This window comes from Saccopteryx leptura, chromosome 3 (assembly GCF_036850995.1).
Source record: "Saccopteryx leptura isolate mSacLep1 chromosome 3, mSacLep1_pri_phased_curated, whole genome shotgun sequence".
NCBI classification, from domain to species: domain Eukaryota; kingdom Metazoa; phylum Chordata; class Mammalia; order Chiroptera; family Emballonuridae; genus Saccopteryx; species Saccopteryx leptura.
In genome coordinates, this window is record NC_089505.1 from 109,963,340 (window position 1) to 109,979,041 (window position 15,702).

Genomic DNA, 15,702 nt, shown 5'->3' on the forward strand with positions numbered 1-15,702 from the left:
GTAAACTGATCTCATTCGCACAAGGGCCACTTAACTATGTTTTGCCTGAATAGTCAGGTTTTTTATTCTTCCCTCAAAGATCTCTGTTGTGGGTGTTGATAGTCCGATTTTCTGCTGCTTTGCTTAATATATAGTGTTTCCTTTATCCCTCCTACCTCAATACCCCACTCATATTTCAGGCTGGGACCTACTCCTAATTTAGAGCTCTCTTTCCTCCTTTTGCCAACTTGTATTATGAATTTACCTTTGCCACCCAGCTTAGTGTATCCCAAGGTTCTCTTTACCAGGTCACAGTCACAGAGCTCCAAGGAAAAGCAACCTGGTCTCAACTCTCCAGGCAGAGGAGAACAGAAGCTCCATATCCACGCATGCTGCAAATGGCTTTTTCCAGTCTACCTGAATCATTACCAGCTAGAAGCAGCAGTCATTGGGACTTGGACATGAGCTGCAAAGTATAGAATGGTGACAACAATTCCAATGCCATGCGGACTTTTCCTGTGGGGAACTTTCCTGGACTCCTGCTCCCTGTGACAGCTCCTAACAGACTGAACTGTGGTTGGCTTGCATTTTTCAGGGATTTGGTATGGTGATGGGGCCAACTTGGATTTGGTGAACATGTTAAGGACACTACTCTTTTAGGGATTCTTGCTGTATTGGCCAAGAGTTTGCTTAAAGGCTTTTAATCACTGTAAAAAAAAAAAATAGAGGACTGGATGAAGAAGATGGGGCACATATACACCATGGTATACTATTCAGCTAGGAGAAATGATGACATCGGATCACTTGCAGCGGAATGGTGGAGTCTTGGTAGCATTGTGTGGGGTGAAATGGGCGAATCAGAAAAAAAACAGGAACTGCAGGATTCCATACATTGGTGGGATATAGAAGCGAGACTAAGAGGCATGGACGGGAGTGTGGTGGTTACGGGGGGTGGGGGGAGGGAAGGAGGTACAGAGAGAACTGGATGGAGGGTGGCGGAGGACGATCTCTCTTCGGGTGATGGGTATGCAACAGAAATAAATGACAAGATAACCTGGAAATGTTTTCTTTGAATGTATGTACCCTGATTTATTGATGTCACCCCATTAAAATAAAAATTTATTTTAAAAAAAAATGAAATAAAAAAAAACAACTATGAACAAATCCCTATGCACACTGCACATATCTTATTTTAAAGTAAAAAAAACAAAACGGGAACAAATACAATATTTAAAATAAAGAACAAGTAAATTTAAATCAACAAACTGACTAGTATTTCAATGGGAACTATGCTCCTCTCACTGACCACCAATGAAAGAGGTGCCCCTTCCAGAAGTGAGGCGGGGGCCGGATAAATGGCCTCAGGGGGCCGCATGCGGCCCGCGGGCCGTAGTTTGGGGACCCCTGGCATAGAGAATACAGTCAATAATACTGTAATAACTAAATACAGTGCCAGGTGGGTACCTGAAATACTGGGGGAACACTTTGTAAACTTTATGACTGTCTAATCACTATGCTGTACATCTGAAACTAATACAAAATAATATTAAACATAAACTGCAATTGAAAAACAAAAAATATAAATTGTGGTTAAAATATATATATTCTTACTTGTTTCATATAGATACCCTCAATCGAGAGAACATAAAAGCTGATCTCCTATTTTCAAAATTACCAATGAAGGCATCTAAAAATAGGTTCTGGCCCTGGCCGGTTGGCTCAGCGGTAGAGCGTCGGCCTAGCGTGCGGAGGACCCGGGTTCGATTCCCGGCCAGGGCACATGGGAGAAGCGCCCATTTGCTTCTCCACCCCTCCGCCGTGCTTTCCTCTCTGTCTGTCTCTTCCCCTCCCGCAGCCAAGGCTCCCATTGGAGCAAAGATGGCCCGGGCGCTGGGGATGGCTCTGTGGCCTCTGCCTCAGGCGCTAGAGTGGCTCTGGTCGCAATATGGCGACGCCCAGGATGGGCAGAGCATCGCCCCCTGGTGGGCAGAGCATCGCCCCTGGTGGGTGTGCCGGGTGGATCCCGGTCGGGCGCATGCGGGAGTCTGTCTGACTGTCTCTCCCTGTTTCCAGCTTCAGAAAAATGATTAAAAAAAAAATAAAAATAAATAAAAATAAAAAAATAAAAATAAAAATAGGTTCTATTTTTAAAAGGTTAAGAGGCAGCATACTGCAGTAGGAAAAATATGGACTTCAGAGTCATAAAGACTTTGATTCATTCCACAAATACCCATTGAAGAATCCTTTGTCTTGAGCACTGAGATAGGTCCTGGTCATATAATTATGAAAAGTACATAACTCCCCTCAAGAGATTATATTTTGAAGGGGGCAGGGAGACAAGTAAACAGGTGATTTCACTGGAGTGTTATAGGTGCTGTCTAGCTGTCACTTATCAGCTTCTTTAAGGACATGTTACTTACTCTTTTTCCTTATTTATAAACTGGCAATAAGTTTATATATAAATCTTTTCCTGAGGATTAAATGAAATAACACTTGTGAAGCACTGGACATGTATTAGTAGTTCAAACAATTGTAGTGTTCATTGTTATCCTTTCAAAGAAAGTAATTTTCTAAAAAGAAGGTGGGTAAGGAGGTCACTCATAGACATTTGACCTATGAAATGAGTACAAGGTCTGACTTCAGATTCCTCAGAGTAACCTTCTGTATGAGAGAGGCTTAAGGCAACTTAACTGTGTAAAGTTCTAACCTGAAAAAAAACTCAAAGTTATAACTAAGGTCAATGTTCCTTATAAGAAAGCAAAATTTAGAAGAAACATATTCTCAAATAATAACAAAGTCTCCAGAAATTCTATACTCTTTACCCCAAAGATTTCAATTTTATAATCAATTGAATTTTGCTTTGGGAGCCCATAGTATATTTTACCCAATTCTAAACACAAAATTTTATTCACATCACCTGAACATATTTTAAACAGAAAATAATTTTCACAAACTTTAGAAAGCCAGAGAGATATATTACATTTACCTGATAAAACAGAGCTATAAATTTGGACAAGCAATCTTCACAACAAAACTCTTCTAATTTGCCCTCCAAACGGTTTTCTATCAAATTAGGGGACGTCTGTGAACAATAACTGCACATCCTACAGTAGTTTCCCCATCGTTCTCCAAAGTCACGGGCAGAGAGGTATTTGCAAACTGAGAATCAGAAAGGATGAAAGGAAAAAACATCACATTTACATTAACCTGAAGGAGGTAAAGTGAGTCTAAAACCTTAGATGCCAACTAAGTTAATTTCTAAATACTGCACACAATTATTTGCCTATAGGTTAAAAAGGATAGACTCTTCACAAAACAAACTCATATCACCTTTTAGATATAGTCTAAATATTAGGCCATCTCTATTCAGAAACGTCAGAGGTATATAAGTTTCTTAAGCCAAGAAGCCATAATTGCTTAATTACCCTTTTCACGAATGGGCACAAGAATAAAACGATCTCTGAAGTCATAGCTAAACATAGGAAGAGATTTTCTGTACTGCATATCATACTACTGATTTAATTATATTTCAAAAGTTTTTCTTTACTGGGAGTATTGTAACATTTAAAAAGACAGACTTCAGCCTGGCCTGTGGTAGCACAGTGAACAGAATGCAGACCTGGAACAATGAGGTCACCAGTTCAAGACTCTGGGCTTGCCCGGTCGAGGCACAATACTACAAGGAACCAATGAACATAGACAGTGAAGCAACTACTTCTCGTCCATCATCCTCCTCCCACCCCCACATAAAATCAATAAATAAAATCTTTAAAAAGATAGACTTTAACGTGAGTTAAATATAAACTCAATTTAAAAGCCTCAAATTGTTATCTCCTAAAACAAAAATTATGTGAACAATAATTGTGGATTATAGCCCAATTCATAGTGAATGCTTCATAACAACCACATGCTCTATGGATAAAACTGTACTTCTTTATTTACCTTCACTGCAGAATGGCTTATCAACCCCTGAGAATCGTACAGTCTCCTTTATAATTTTCTGTAGTTTACAGTAGTCACACATTGCTATAACTTTATTTTTCTTTTTGTAGTCATCAGAGCAAGTCTTGCCACAAAACAGAAACATTTTACCCTGAAGAAAAAGAACAACCATTAAGATCTAATTAGACAGTTGCTTTATCTTTAGGAAATCCTTTTCGTTGTCATTGCAAAGCAAATTAAATGACTGTCAAAGATGAAGAGACAAAAATGCTTCTACTGGATAAGTTAATATTCAATCCCTTTCATGATCTCTCTTTACCTTGTAGTAAAGAAGTTCTGGTTTTGTGGCAAATAGATGGCAACAGTGCTGACACGTGAGTTGAACAACTACATTGGCTGAAGCAACCTGCTGGGATTGGGAAGCAACTTGCTGGGATGGTGCAGCGAGAGACTGGACACCAGCTGTTGCAGAGCCGAGGGAAACCTCAGAGGTACTACCTCCTCCTGCTGACACTGCTGACCTGGAGGGTGGGCTTACTGGGTCGTGAGACAGAGGCAGTGCTGAGGAGTTTGTTCCTTTTGGCTTGTTAAATACATTCTGAATGAGTACAAATAAGGCAAAAATATTAACAATTGAAAAATAATGAAAGTTGGTAATTTCATTTTCTGATTTTAATAAATTAATTTCCATGCAAATATTTCTTTAAAATTTATAAAGTGGTACACACAAAGAGTTTAAATGACATTCTTCCAGAATAGGCCTGAGAAACGCAGGCTTTTCAGACAAAGACCGCTAGTATATATTACCCCAATAAGTTACAGCAGGCCTCTCCTTTCTGCCAAGGTAACCCCCACCTATACTCCCATCACCAACCAGCCTCTGATGGCTATTAAACACAGAGGCCACCAGTAGTGTCTTTCTCACTAGTGCCAGGGTCACCGCATCAGGCATCTTCCTGCCCTGGAGGACCACTAAAAACTCTACTTCCTCTGACAGTGAGGAGAAAATGTAACAAGTCAAGGCTTACAGTTCTATGCCAGGAGTCATTATGTATCTGGCCCAGGATCAGAGGAGGAAGAGAGGAAGGGGCACATGAACACATCGCCACACCACGTATCCAAACCATATCCTAGCTTCCACAGATGAACAGGATTTTTTTCTAACTTAAATTTAATCTTTTATAAGTATGGACCTTCAGCAGCTAGTATTTTGCCATAGACCAATGAGTGAGAGAACTGCAGGGGTAAAACACCACCTCACATCGTACCTGGAAAGCCACAACACAACTGGAGCTGCAGAAGCTGTATATAGTTCCATTGGACATGGCTAGGTGATACTGAGGGATTGCTGAGGTTTTACAACTGTGACACGAAACCTGGACACCTTGGTAACAAGAAATAAAAACCAATGAGTAAGTTACACAGATAAACAAACAATCCAAAACTGTATTAGAATAAAAACACAAATAACATACAATACAAAAATCAAGGAACATTACACCCTGTAAAGCTATCTGCAACTTCCTCAATTAAGTTCCATTTACACAAAAACTAACGTGGAATTTATGTGGTTTTACTTTTTTCTTTTCATGTATGAAACTACAGTAAAAATACCTCAACCAAGGAAATCTGTGAAAAACTATTTTCACTTAAAAATCAGTTCTTTGCCCTGGCAGGATAGCCCGGTTGATTGGAACATCATCCTGATGTGCAGAGGTTGCCAAAGATCCCTGGTCAGGGCACACACAGAAACAGATTGATGTTCCTGTCTCTCTCTCTCTCTTCGCCCTCCCTTCCCTCCTCCCTCACTCAAATCAATAAAAAAATTTTTTAAAATCAGTTATTTTTATTTTATTTATTTATTTAATTTTTTTTTTGTATTTTTCCGAAGCTGGAAACGGGGAGAGACAGTCAGACAGACTCCCGCATGCCCCCGACCGGGATCCACCCGACACGCCCACCAGGGGGCAACGCTCTGCCCATCTTGGGGCGTTGCTCACCTCAATCAGAACCATTCTAGCGCCTGAGGCAGCCACTCTAGCGCCTGGGGCAGAGGCCACAGAGCCATCCCCAGCGCCCAGGCCATCTTTGCTCCAATGGAGCCTTGGCTGCGGGAGGGGGAGAGAGAGACAGAGAGGAAGGAAAGGGGGAGGGGTGGAGAAGCAGATGGGCGCTTCTCCTGTGTGCCCTGGCTGGGAATCGAACCCGGGACTCCTGCACGCCAGGCCGATGCTCTACCACTGAGACAATCGGCCAGAGCCTAAAAAATCAGTTATTTGAGACTAAGCCAATCTTGGGTCTTTATTTAACCATATAGATAAATTTAGTTTACAACAAAATGAAAAAAAAGCAATTACATTCTTCTTTAATAGTTACTAAATCTATAAATTTATCAAATTTCAACATTACCTGAAGAAGTAACTGTCTTAACTCTGTAAGCAGATAAGCAATTAATAGAGCAGAAAAGCTCTGTTTTTCCTGAGTCATTTGTGGTCTCAATCATTTCAGCCGAGGGCCTCAGTGATTTCCCCAAGGCATACGGAGGAGTCTGGGCTGAATTCTGTTAAGAAAATAAAATAACATTCACATATCTAAACATATAATACATATATACATACTGCTTAAGAAAAGGTGCCTACAACCACTGCCTTTGCTTGAAATATTTGAGCATGATAGTAAGGCCACACCAAGCATAGATTTTTTCAAAAATTGGGATGTGGGAAAAGTTCATTAGGACAATAATAAAATGTAAACTGAAAATAATTAATAACTACTCAGCTAAATTAGCAACAACAAGTCACATTGAAAGTACTGAATTAGATAGTCATAACATACTTTACTCATCACAAATAATCAAACAACCAGGTAATCCATGAACCAAAGGGCAATCCTCAGTGCAGACTTAGACATCAATCTAGAAGAGAGTCTACCACCTTTACGGTTACTTAGCTAGTAAGACTCTAAGAGGAGGAGACAGAAATAATGCTTAATGTATATTAGGTCATCCTGCAGAATTGCCTGTGGTTTTTTTTATTCATTTTAGAGAAGACAGAGAGAGAGAGAGAAGGGGGGAGGAGCAGGAAGCATCAACTCCCATATGTGCCTTGACCAGGCAGGCCCAAGGTTTTGAACTGGCAACCTCAGCATTCCAGGTCGACACTTCATCTACTGCGCCACCACAGGTCAGGCCAGAGTTGCCTGTTTTAATAATAAAATTTGCCCATAAGTAGCATGACCAGGTAGCTAGTGGCACAGTGGATGGAGCGTCAACCTGGGACGCTCAGGTCCCAGGTTCAAACCCCCAAGGTTGCTGGCTTCAGTACGGGCTCATCCAGCTTGAGTGCAGGTCGCCAGCTTGAATGAGGGATCATCAATATGATCTCATGGTGGCTGGTTTGAACCCAAACGTCACTGGCTTGAGGCCCAAGGTCACTGGCTTGAGCCTAAGGTTGCTGAGCAAAGGGTCATGGCTTGGCTGGAGCCCCCTGGTCAAGGCACCTATGAGAAGTAATTGATGAATAACTAATGTGCCGCAACTACAAGTTGATATCTCTCTCTCGCTCCCTTTTCTCAAAAAAAAAAAAAAGTGTGTATGTGTACATATATGTTTATATATGTATATCTGTATATATTTCCTAAAAGGAAAAGATATGCTTTAGCTTCACTGATTTTATTACCTTTTGACTTTTGGTCAATTTACAATAAATAAATATGGGGATTTTCTTTATCAATATATCACAACATATTTCAGACTCATAGCAAATCATGAAATTACATGTGTGAATTCATAACCATGAAAGAGAGCTTACAAAATGATCTAGTTCATATATATATATATATCATCTCACTACCACAGTCAACCCTTATAGTATCAGAATTTAGCAACATTTCTGGATGAGAAATCACATACCAGCATCAACTGATGGGAAGAGCTCACTCTGTTATTGGGCATTTCATCCCTATGCAGCCATCTATCTCAGAAGGGGTAAGCCTAACTAAATGCAACAGACTGATACTCATACCTGCTTATATGCAGTGACACTTGTTGATGTAAAAACCTTCTGGGACTGACAAGAACTAGAGCTACTATAGCAATAGCTCCCGCAGTTCTCACAACAGTTCATGGTGAGACTGTTGGTAGAATGAAATTTTGAAAAACAGGCATCACTGCAAAGACCATGCACCATATTCTGATACTTAACTTCAAATCGAATCTAGGAAATAAAAACACATACACATACAAAATAAGAAGAGCCAGTTAAAAATCTCTGATCTTTGAACAGAACCCCAATAAAGGTAAAATGTAACTTACATCAGCATTCTTCTGACACATACTGCACTTAGTTGAAATGCTATTGGTATATATGGTAACAACAGGTTTTTTCTTTAGCTCATAAGAAGAAAGGCATGATTGGCTGCAGAAATCTGTCCTAGGAGAGGAATTTTCAAATCGGGTTGTAATCACATTCTTTGGATTTAAAAAGTCTCTAAAAACAAATAACAAAGGTAAAATGAAATGTGTTCTTCATAATTGTAATTTCTTCCTCTTTGTGAGCTAAAATAACTACATTTACTAAGGGCAGCTATTGTATAGTAGAAAATGGCTGACCCTGATTAGGGCATCTGGAAACCTGGGCTTAATGATTTGTTCTGTTACTTATCAGCTGAGTTCCCACAATGAGGGAGGCAGTTACTATCTCAATTTCCTCATGCATAAAATGGAGTTCACAATATCCAATTTATAGATGTATAAAGAATTAGATTTAAAATATATCCAGCCAGATGCCCATGACAAAAACAGTGAGGCTTACAGCTCCATCCAAGTTTCATCCACTGGAGCTAATGGAATAAGTGGCCACCCCACACCTCCAGACCATGAAACACTTGTCCTCTTACTAGCCAATAGCTACCAAGAGTAAAAACATGAATGAGAAAAGAAATAAATTTTGAAAAAATAAATTTAAAAGCAAGATTTGGGAAACAGTGAACTATCAAAGATTAGTTAAAAAATATTAGCATGATATATAAAATTTAGCTATAACTGAAGAGAGCAAAGACAGAGATGACAAAAAGATTTTTAAGGCTTGGAGGACAGAACCAAGAATAAGACAAAAGAACACAAATAATTGAGCCATTATGTAAGAAACCTAGAGTCATTTTTAAGAGTTTATTCTTGTAATAAGCACTGACAGTAAAAACAGAGGCTAAGTTTTATACTTGCCATTCTTCTGACAAGTATAAAAACTGAAGGAAATAGTTATTAATTAAAAACATTAGTGCAGGCCACAAAGTAAAAAAATAATAGCAATAATATTATATACTATAATAATGTGTACTGAGTATTACTATGTGACAGGCATTCTTTTCTTTACTCAAATTATCCAATTTAATTGTCACAAAAACTCTATGAGGTAAGTATTATTATAATTGCCATTTTTATAGATGAGGAGACTAAATCAGAAGGTCAATCATACAGCTAGTAAGCAGTGAAGCCAGAACACAAATCCTCGCAGTCAGATTCTACAGTCCATGGAATTAATCATTCCACTACTCTGACTCACAATCTGTACCTTTGTTATACAGAACAGTTCCATGATAAACTATGAAAGAACAACAATAGCAAGGTACTTTAATTTTCTAAAACTCACCTACCTTTAAAAATACAACAGTGAATCTTGTAAACCAAGTAGCTATCCTTACAGACTTACTTTGAAAAGTAAATTTTCTCTTAAACAGAGTTAAATAAAGAATTTTATTTAATAATGTGAATCTGCCAGTGGCTTAATATGTATATAAGTAAACCAATGAGAATATCTTTACTGAAAATCTGTGCACATAAATATAAATGCATTCTAAACCTTATGCATTCAAATGAATGTTACACCTTCATATTCATCTTAGAAAAACCATACCTCTTCCAACAATAACATGGCTCAAACACTTTTTTTAGTTTCTCTTTTTAATTTGTAAGAACTCTAAGAACTTTTAAATTTTATAACCAAGGGTGATTCAGCTTAACTATCTATGATAGCTAATAAGACATCAAGCAACTCTGGCAATTTGCAAAATCAAATCCATGCTGAAAAGATAGATGTGTCACCTTAGTCTAAAGGAATGTTTCATAGGCTCTGAATACCAAATCAAAAGATTTAAAATTTTTTTGAGTAACAGCAGCACTGTTATTCAACTGTGGTTAAAAGTCCCTGACATGAATGACTTTTTTTAAAGAGAGATATATATATTTACATGTGTAAACTGTGTTTATTGGTCTCTAAAATTATTTCGTTTTCATTTGATATTTGACATAGTGAAGCAAACTACACTGCTCACAAAAATTAGGGGTTATTTCATTGCTTCATATTCATTTTGAAATATCCCCTAATATTTGTGAACAGTATATCTAAAATCAGAAAACTAAATTTATTCTTCCAAACCAGCTTCATGAGCATAACATAGGAGTTAAAGTGAGGTATTTAGTAGAAGGGCATCTTAGAAGAAAACTAAGTTTTAATATTTAAGTAAAATATTTTAAAATTCCGCTTTCCTTTCAGTTAGAGATTTCCATTTTAACAGAACCTACTTTTTTTTTAAATTTTTTTTTAATTCATTTTAGAGAGAAGAGGGAGAGACAGAAAGAGAGAGAGAGAGAGAGAGAGAGAGAGGAGAGACAGAGAGAGAGAAAGGGGGGAGGAGCTGGAAGCATCAACTCCCATATGTGCCTTGACCAGGCAAGCCCAGGGTTTCGAACAGGTGACCTCAGCATTTACTTTTAAATACCTAAATCCCACACACCCAGCAGATCAAGAAACTGTCCTATATCTCCAAAGACCAAACAGGGACCTATAAATTATGTTAAGTATGCACAATAATATTAATTATATTATTAAAAAAATAAGATCCTACTTATTAAGCATTTGTTATGTCCTAAGTGTGCCAACACTATCTCATTAAAATCTGACCAAGTAGATACTATTTGCCAATTAAGAAACTGAGGCTTAGAAAAATGAAATACTAGCCCAAGGTCACACAACTAATAAGTAATAGAGCCATGATCTAAAACCAAGCTCTTAACTTTTCTTGCTCTGAATTAGTGACTACTGACTATGCACTGTATTCCTAGAATCACATTACCACAGGAAGTGGCAAAACATGCCAAATTCTTCAAAGGTACTTAGGTAGAAAAAGAAGTTTATATGACTTTGCTGCTATTTTTCTCTCTTTCTGAAACAATTCATTTTTTAAACCAACAATGACCCCAAACAAAGCTCACAAGGATTTTTTAGAAACAAACACATTATAATTGGAGCTATTTAGTTTTTACCTTCTAAAATAATTAAATAATTTCCTCTTTTTTTTTTTTTTTTTGTATTTTTCTGAAGCTGGAAACGGGGAGAGACAGTCAGACAGACTCCCGCATACCCCCGACCGGGATCCACCCGACACGCCCACCAGGGGGCAACGCTCTGCCCACCAGGGGGCAACGCTCTGCCCACCAGGAGACGATGCTTTGCCCCTCCAGGCCATTGCTCTGTCACGACCAGAGCCACTCTAGCGCCTGGGGCAGAGGCCAAGGAGCCATCCCCAGCGCCCAGGCCATCTTTGCTCCAATGGAGCCTTGGCTGCAGGAGGGGAAGAGAGAGACAGAGAGGAAGGAGAGGGGGAGGGGTGGAGAAGCAGATGGGCGCTTCTCCTGTGTGCCCTGGCTGGGAATCGAACCCGGGACTTCTGCACGCCAGGCCGACGTTCTACCACTGAGCCAACCGGCCAGGGCTACTATTTTATTGTGATTATTTTATTCTATACTTCAAAACATTCAAGATAAATAATTTTGATTGGTTGTCTTCAATTACAGGATATAAAAGTGGTCCTACAATTCCTATATATCGTTTGATATTACTTTCTATAGTAAAATTTAAATGGAAAGAGATGAGGAAAACTGGTTTAGGCAATACCTTTAATACCAAGTCATTTGTTTAATGTTACAAAACTTTAGAATCTGCAAATGTCTAAATTAGATAAAAAGTTATTTCCATAGAAATGTGCTAAAGAGATTAAAGTAGCAATAGCAACTAAACTATATACACACTAAAAAAGTTTAGGGATGTAATTAAGAATTTTATACTTTGAGCAGTTTGTGCAGGTTTTCTTGGGAGGAAGTGGTAGGCAGACCGGTGAAGAGTATCTGGCGATGCACCTCGTGGAACAAAAGAGCTCAGTAGATCCTGTCCTCTGATACGCGGTTTGCCCCTTATAAAGCATTTTTTTACAGCCAGAACAAACAGCCTGCAAAGCAATAGCTGGAACTGAAGGAAGCAATCTATTTGGACCATTTGATGTAAGAGGAAACTGAAAGCCTGGAGTCAACTGTTGGGCTACTAAACAAACAAAAACAGAAACAGTTTTAGTATCAATACAAACACATACACATTCTCTATTTTTAGAACAATTCCCTCAGTCTTAAAATCTAATATGAATGAGGCAACAAACACTCCAGGGGATTTTGAACTTTTGAAACCATGACCCGCAATAAAAACTACATTTCACATTATGACCCAGGACACATGCACATACATATATGTGTATGCATGTATGTGAATATAATTTAATAAGAAGCAGTTCCATGAAATATGTTTCCCAATTATATGCATCACACTCTGATACAATCTTACTCTATTCAACTTTTTTTTTTTTAGGTGAGAGGAGGAAAGATAGTAAGGCATACTCCCACATGCGCCCCAACAAGACCCAACCAGAATCCACCTGACAACCCAGTCTGGGGCCAATGCTCAAGTACTGAGCTATTTTTAGTTCCTGAGGCTATTGTGCTCAGACCAACCAAGCTATCCTCCATGCCTGGGGCCAACACTCGAATTAATTGAGCCGCTGGGTGCAGGAGGGGAAGAGAGAGAGAAGAGGGGGAGGGAGGGCAAGAGAGGGAAAGGGAGAGAAGCAAATGGTGGCTTCTCCTGTGTGCCCTGACCAAGAATCGAATCCGGACCATATACCAGGTCAATGCTCTTCACTGAGCCACTGGCCAGAGCCTCTATTCTACTTTTTAAATGCTGGACAAGACCAGCTACCCAGTTTGAAAGCACTGTTTTGTTTTATTTAAAGAGAGAAAAAACTTACATAAGGAGGTACTTTCCTCAAATTCTACTAGTCAGAATATAACAAATATTAATCCTAATTAACTTTTGCAATTCTATTTCTTACCAAGAGGACTATCACTGACTGAAAACACAGCACTAATTTTCAGTTCACTTTCTTGAGTTTCTGGCTTTGGGGCACGTTCATACTCCTTAAAGAAAAAAAAAGAGAGAGAGAAATGAATATAATGTTAGTATCTAAGTAAACTAGAAATTCAAGCAAAAAATAACTGTCATATCTCTTCTACATTCTAATTATAATCATTTTTACAACTACCTCAGAAGTCAAAATATACAAGTTATTTATTAGACTAGATTTAACCTTTATAAAAAAATATTTCAGAATTGGAAAATATTTTATATTTTATAATGGTTATAGATACCTTTCTAATGTAATCTTCATATACAGAAGTAATACACAGCTTTTCAATGCTGAGCACTAGCCTTTTCTTAGGGTGTGTTTAGAAAGGAGCAAGAAATTAAATTCAATCTGAATAATATAGAGTTTATAAAATTACTAATTTTAGCCAAGAGATTTATATGCTGTCATATCTATTAATAACAAAAAAGACACAAGCGTTTCAGTGCAGTCTGCTCATTATACATAAAATCATCACAGCTCAAATTAGATTTACCCTTAACCTATATTTTTAAATAAAATATAATCATGAAACAAAAATTTAAAAATACATCTCCTATCTTGTAAAAGACTCTATTCTGAGATCACAATCATCCTAATTTGGGGAGGGGTGTCAAAATAGCCTTACATATTTCAAAATAATTATAGTAGTTGTATTTTAACTTTTCCATTGATTTGAGAGGGGCAGGGGAGGGAGAGAGAAAGAGGGAAAGAAGCATTAATTCGCTGTTCCAATTAGTTGTTCCATTTAGTTGTACACTCACTGGCTGCTTCTTATATGTACCCTGGATCAAAACCATGACAATGCTCTATCCATTGAGCCAACCGACCAGGGTCAATGAAACCTTCTTTAAAAATGAGGAAAGTGAAGCTTAGGGATAGATGTTTAGCAATTTGTCCAAGGTCACAAAGATACTAAGTTGTTCAGATGGGAATCAAAACCAAGTATCTTTGTTTCAAAATCCATGCTATCTCCCCCATAGATGTCAAAATACAACAAAGCATAATTACTATAATGAATTCACACCTTGGCCCACAATTGAAATTATTTCCCTGTTCCAATCCCTCACATCTCCCTTTTGCTCACTGTACGTGTGATAATACAACATTTCATATTAATTTGGGTGATAATTTGTTTAAGACCTAACACCCTTCCTTCAACCCTACTCACACATACTACACTGAAAGGACCGTGTCCACTATGGATAGAGACCACTTGTGTTTTTCTACATCTATACACTCAACACCCACCACAGTCAACATAACACAACAGAGAAGTCTATGGAATCAGACAGCAGACAGAAACAGATGCGATCTTGACTCAAGTCATTTAATCTTTCTCAGTTTCAGTATCTTTTATCTATAAAATAGAAATATTATCTAACCCATAGAACCATTATGAGGGATAAATGATTTAATACAAGTAACGTAGCATGATGCCTTACAGTTAGCCAAAAGTTAAGCATGACTTACATACAAAAATGCTAGATCTTATTATTCTTTTCATAATTATAGTATTTAATAAGTATTTGTTGAATAAATGACTCCAATTCCATTCAATCCAAAGTGGATGTTCTTAAACATTACATTTAACATTGACACTTGCAAAAAGAAGTTAAAAGAACCTATATCCACCTCCTTCAACTTACTAAAAAGAACACTTAAGATACAATAAAAATTCCTTTGCCTTATCTCCAACTCAATGTCTGATTTTTTTTCCTAATATGCCTGTTACATTTCCCTAGTCAGTTCCTTTTACTTCACAAAGTACCTGTTCCAAACCTTCATCACTCATAAATTCCATCCCCACATATTTCCTGCTCACAACGACCTTTCAATTTCACCAAGAAAAAAGGAACAACTAAGTAAGAACTCCCTCAACATCCTGAAACCCCTTGCACCATGCTTATAAATTGATGAGCAAACTGTCCTCCTATCTTACAGAAAAAGACAAGCTTCTTCCATGGCTAACACAGTGCTTTAGCTAAAGCAGTGCTTATGTTCAGGATCCCTTTCCCTCTCCTTTCAGCACTCCATACTGTCTTTGTGTATCTTCAGAAGCCTCTCTTCACCTCCATATTGGTTTTTTTCCCCCTCAGCTTATAAGCATTGATCAATGGTTGTTGGCACCAATTCAACGCTAACAGGAGTTCCCAATTGGAGTGTAGGCTTTTAGTGCAAACAGCTCAACTGTGATACAGCATGGCTGTGGAACAGCTCAATAGTGTTAGAGCTCAGTTATGAAACAGCATAGCTGCACTGTGACCCTCTCCAGCCTCTTCACCAGGAAACACTCTCAGGTCTTCATTGGAAAGTGAAAGTGCACTCCCCAAGCCAGAAGGGAGCTGATTTATATAGAGAAAGTTCCTACCCCTGGTCCCTGATTGGTCCACCCTCATGCAAATGAGAACTTCAAATCCTCACAGTTTGATTGGTCTGAAAGGAACTGTCCTGATTGGTCAGTGAATGGTCAACGAAGATGCTGATGGAGATATA

At 38.3% G+C, this 15,702-nt stretch overlaps 1 protein-coding gene across 9 annotated transcripts in view; it reads right to left on the minus strand.

Annotated features, from left to right (window-relative positions):
- ZMYM6 (zinc finger MYM-type containing 6) overlaps positions 1–15,702 on the minus strand; it is a 74,159-nt gene that overhangs the window by 38,046 nt on the left and 20,411 nt on the right. For 8 of the 9 annotated variants that reach the window (XM_066375805.1, XM_066375806.1, XM_066375811.1 and 5 more), the window contains 9 exons: positions 13,135–13,219; positions 12,044–12,296; positions 8,234–8,408; positions 7,944–8,135; positions 6,331–6,481; positions 5,190–5,305; positions 4,241–4,519; positions 3,922–4,072; positions 2,966–3,138 (listed from right to left, as the gene is read on the minus strand). In XM_066375805.1, the coding sequence (XP_066231902.1) occupies positions 2,966–3,138; positions 3,922–4,072; positions 4,241–4,519; positions 5,190–5,305; positions 6,331–6,481; positions 7,944–8,135; positions 8,234–8,408; positions 12,044–12,296; positions 13,135–13,219 (1,575 nt within the window). The remainder of the gene's footprint in view (positions 1–2,965; positions 3,139–3,921; positions 4,073–4,240; positions 4,520–5,189; positions 5,306–6,330; positions 6,482–7,943; positions 8,136–8,233; positions 8,409–12,043; positions 12,297–13,134; positions 13,220–15,702) is intronic. The other variant, XM_066375810.1, reaches the window with a different exon arrangement.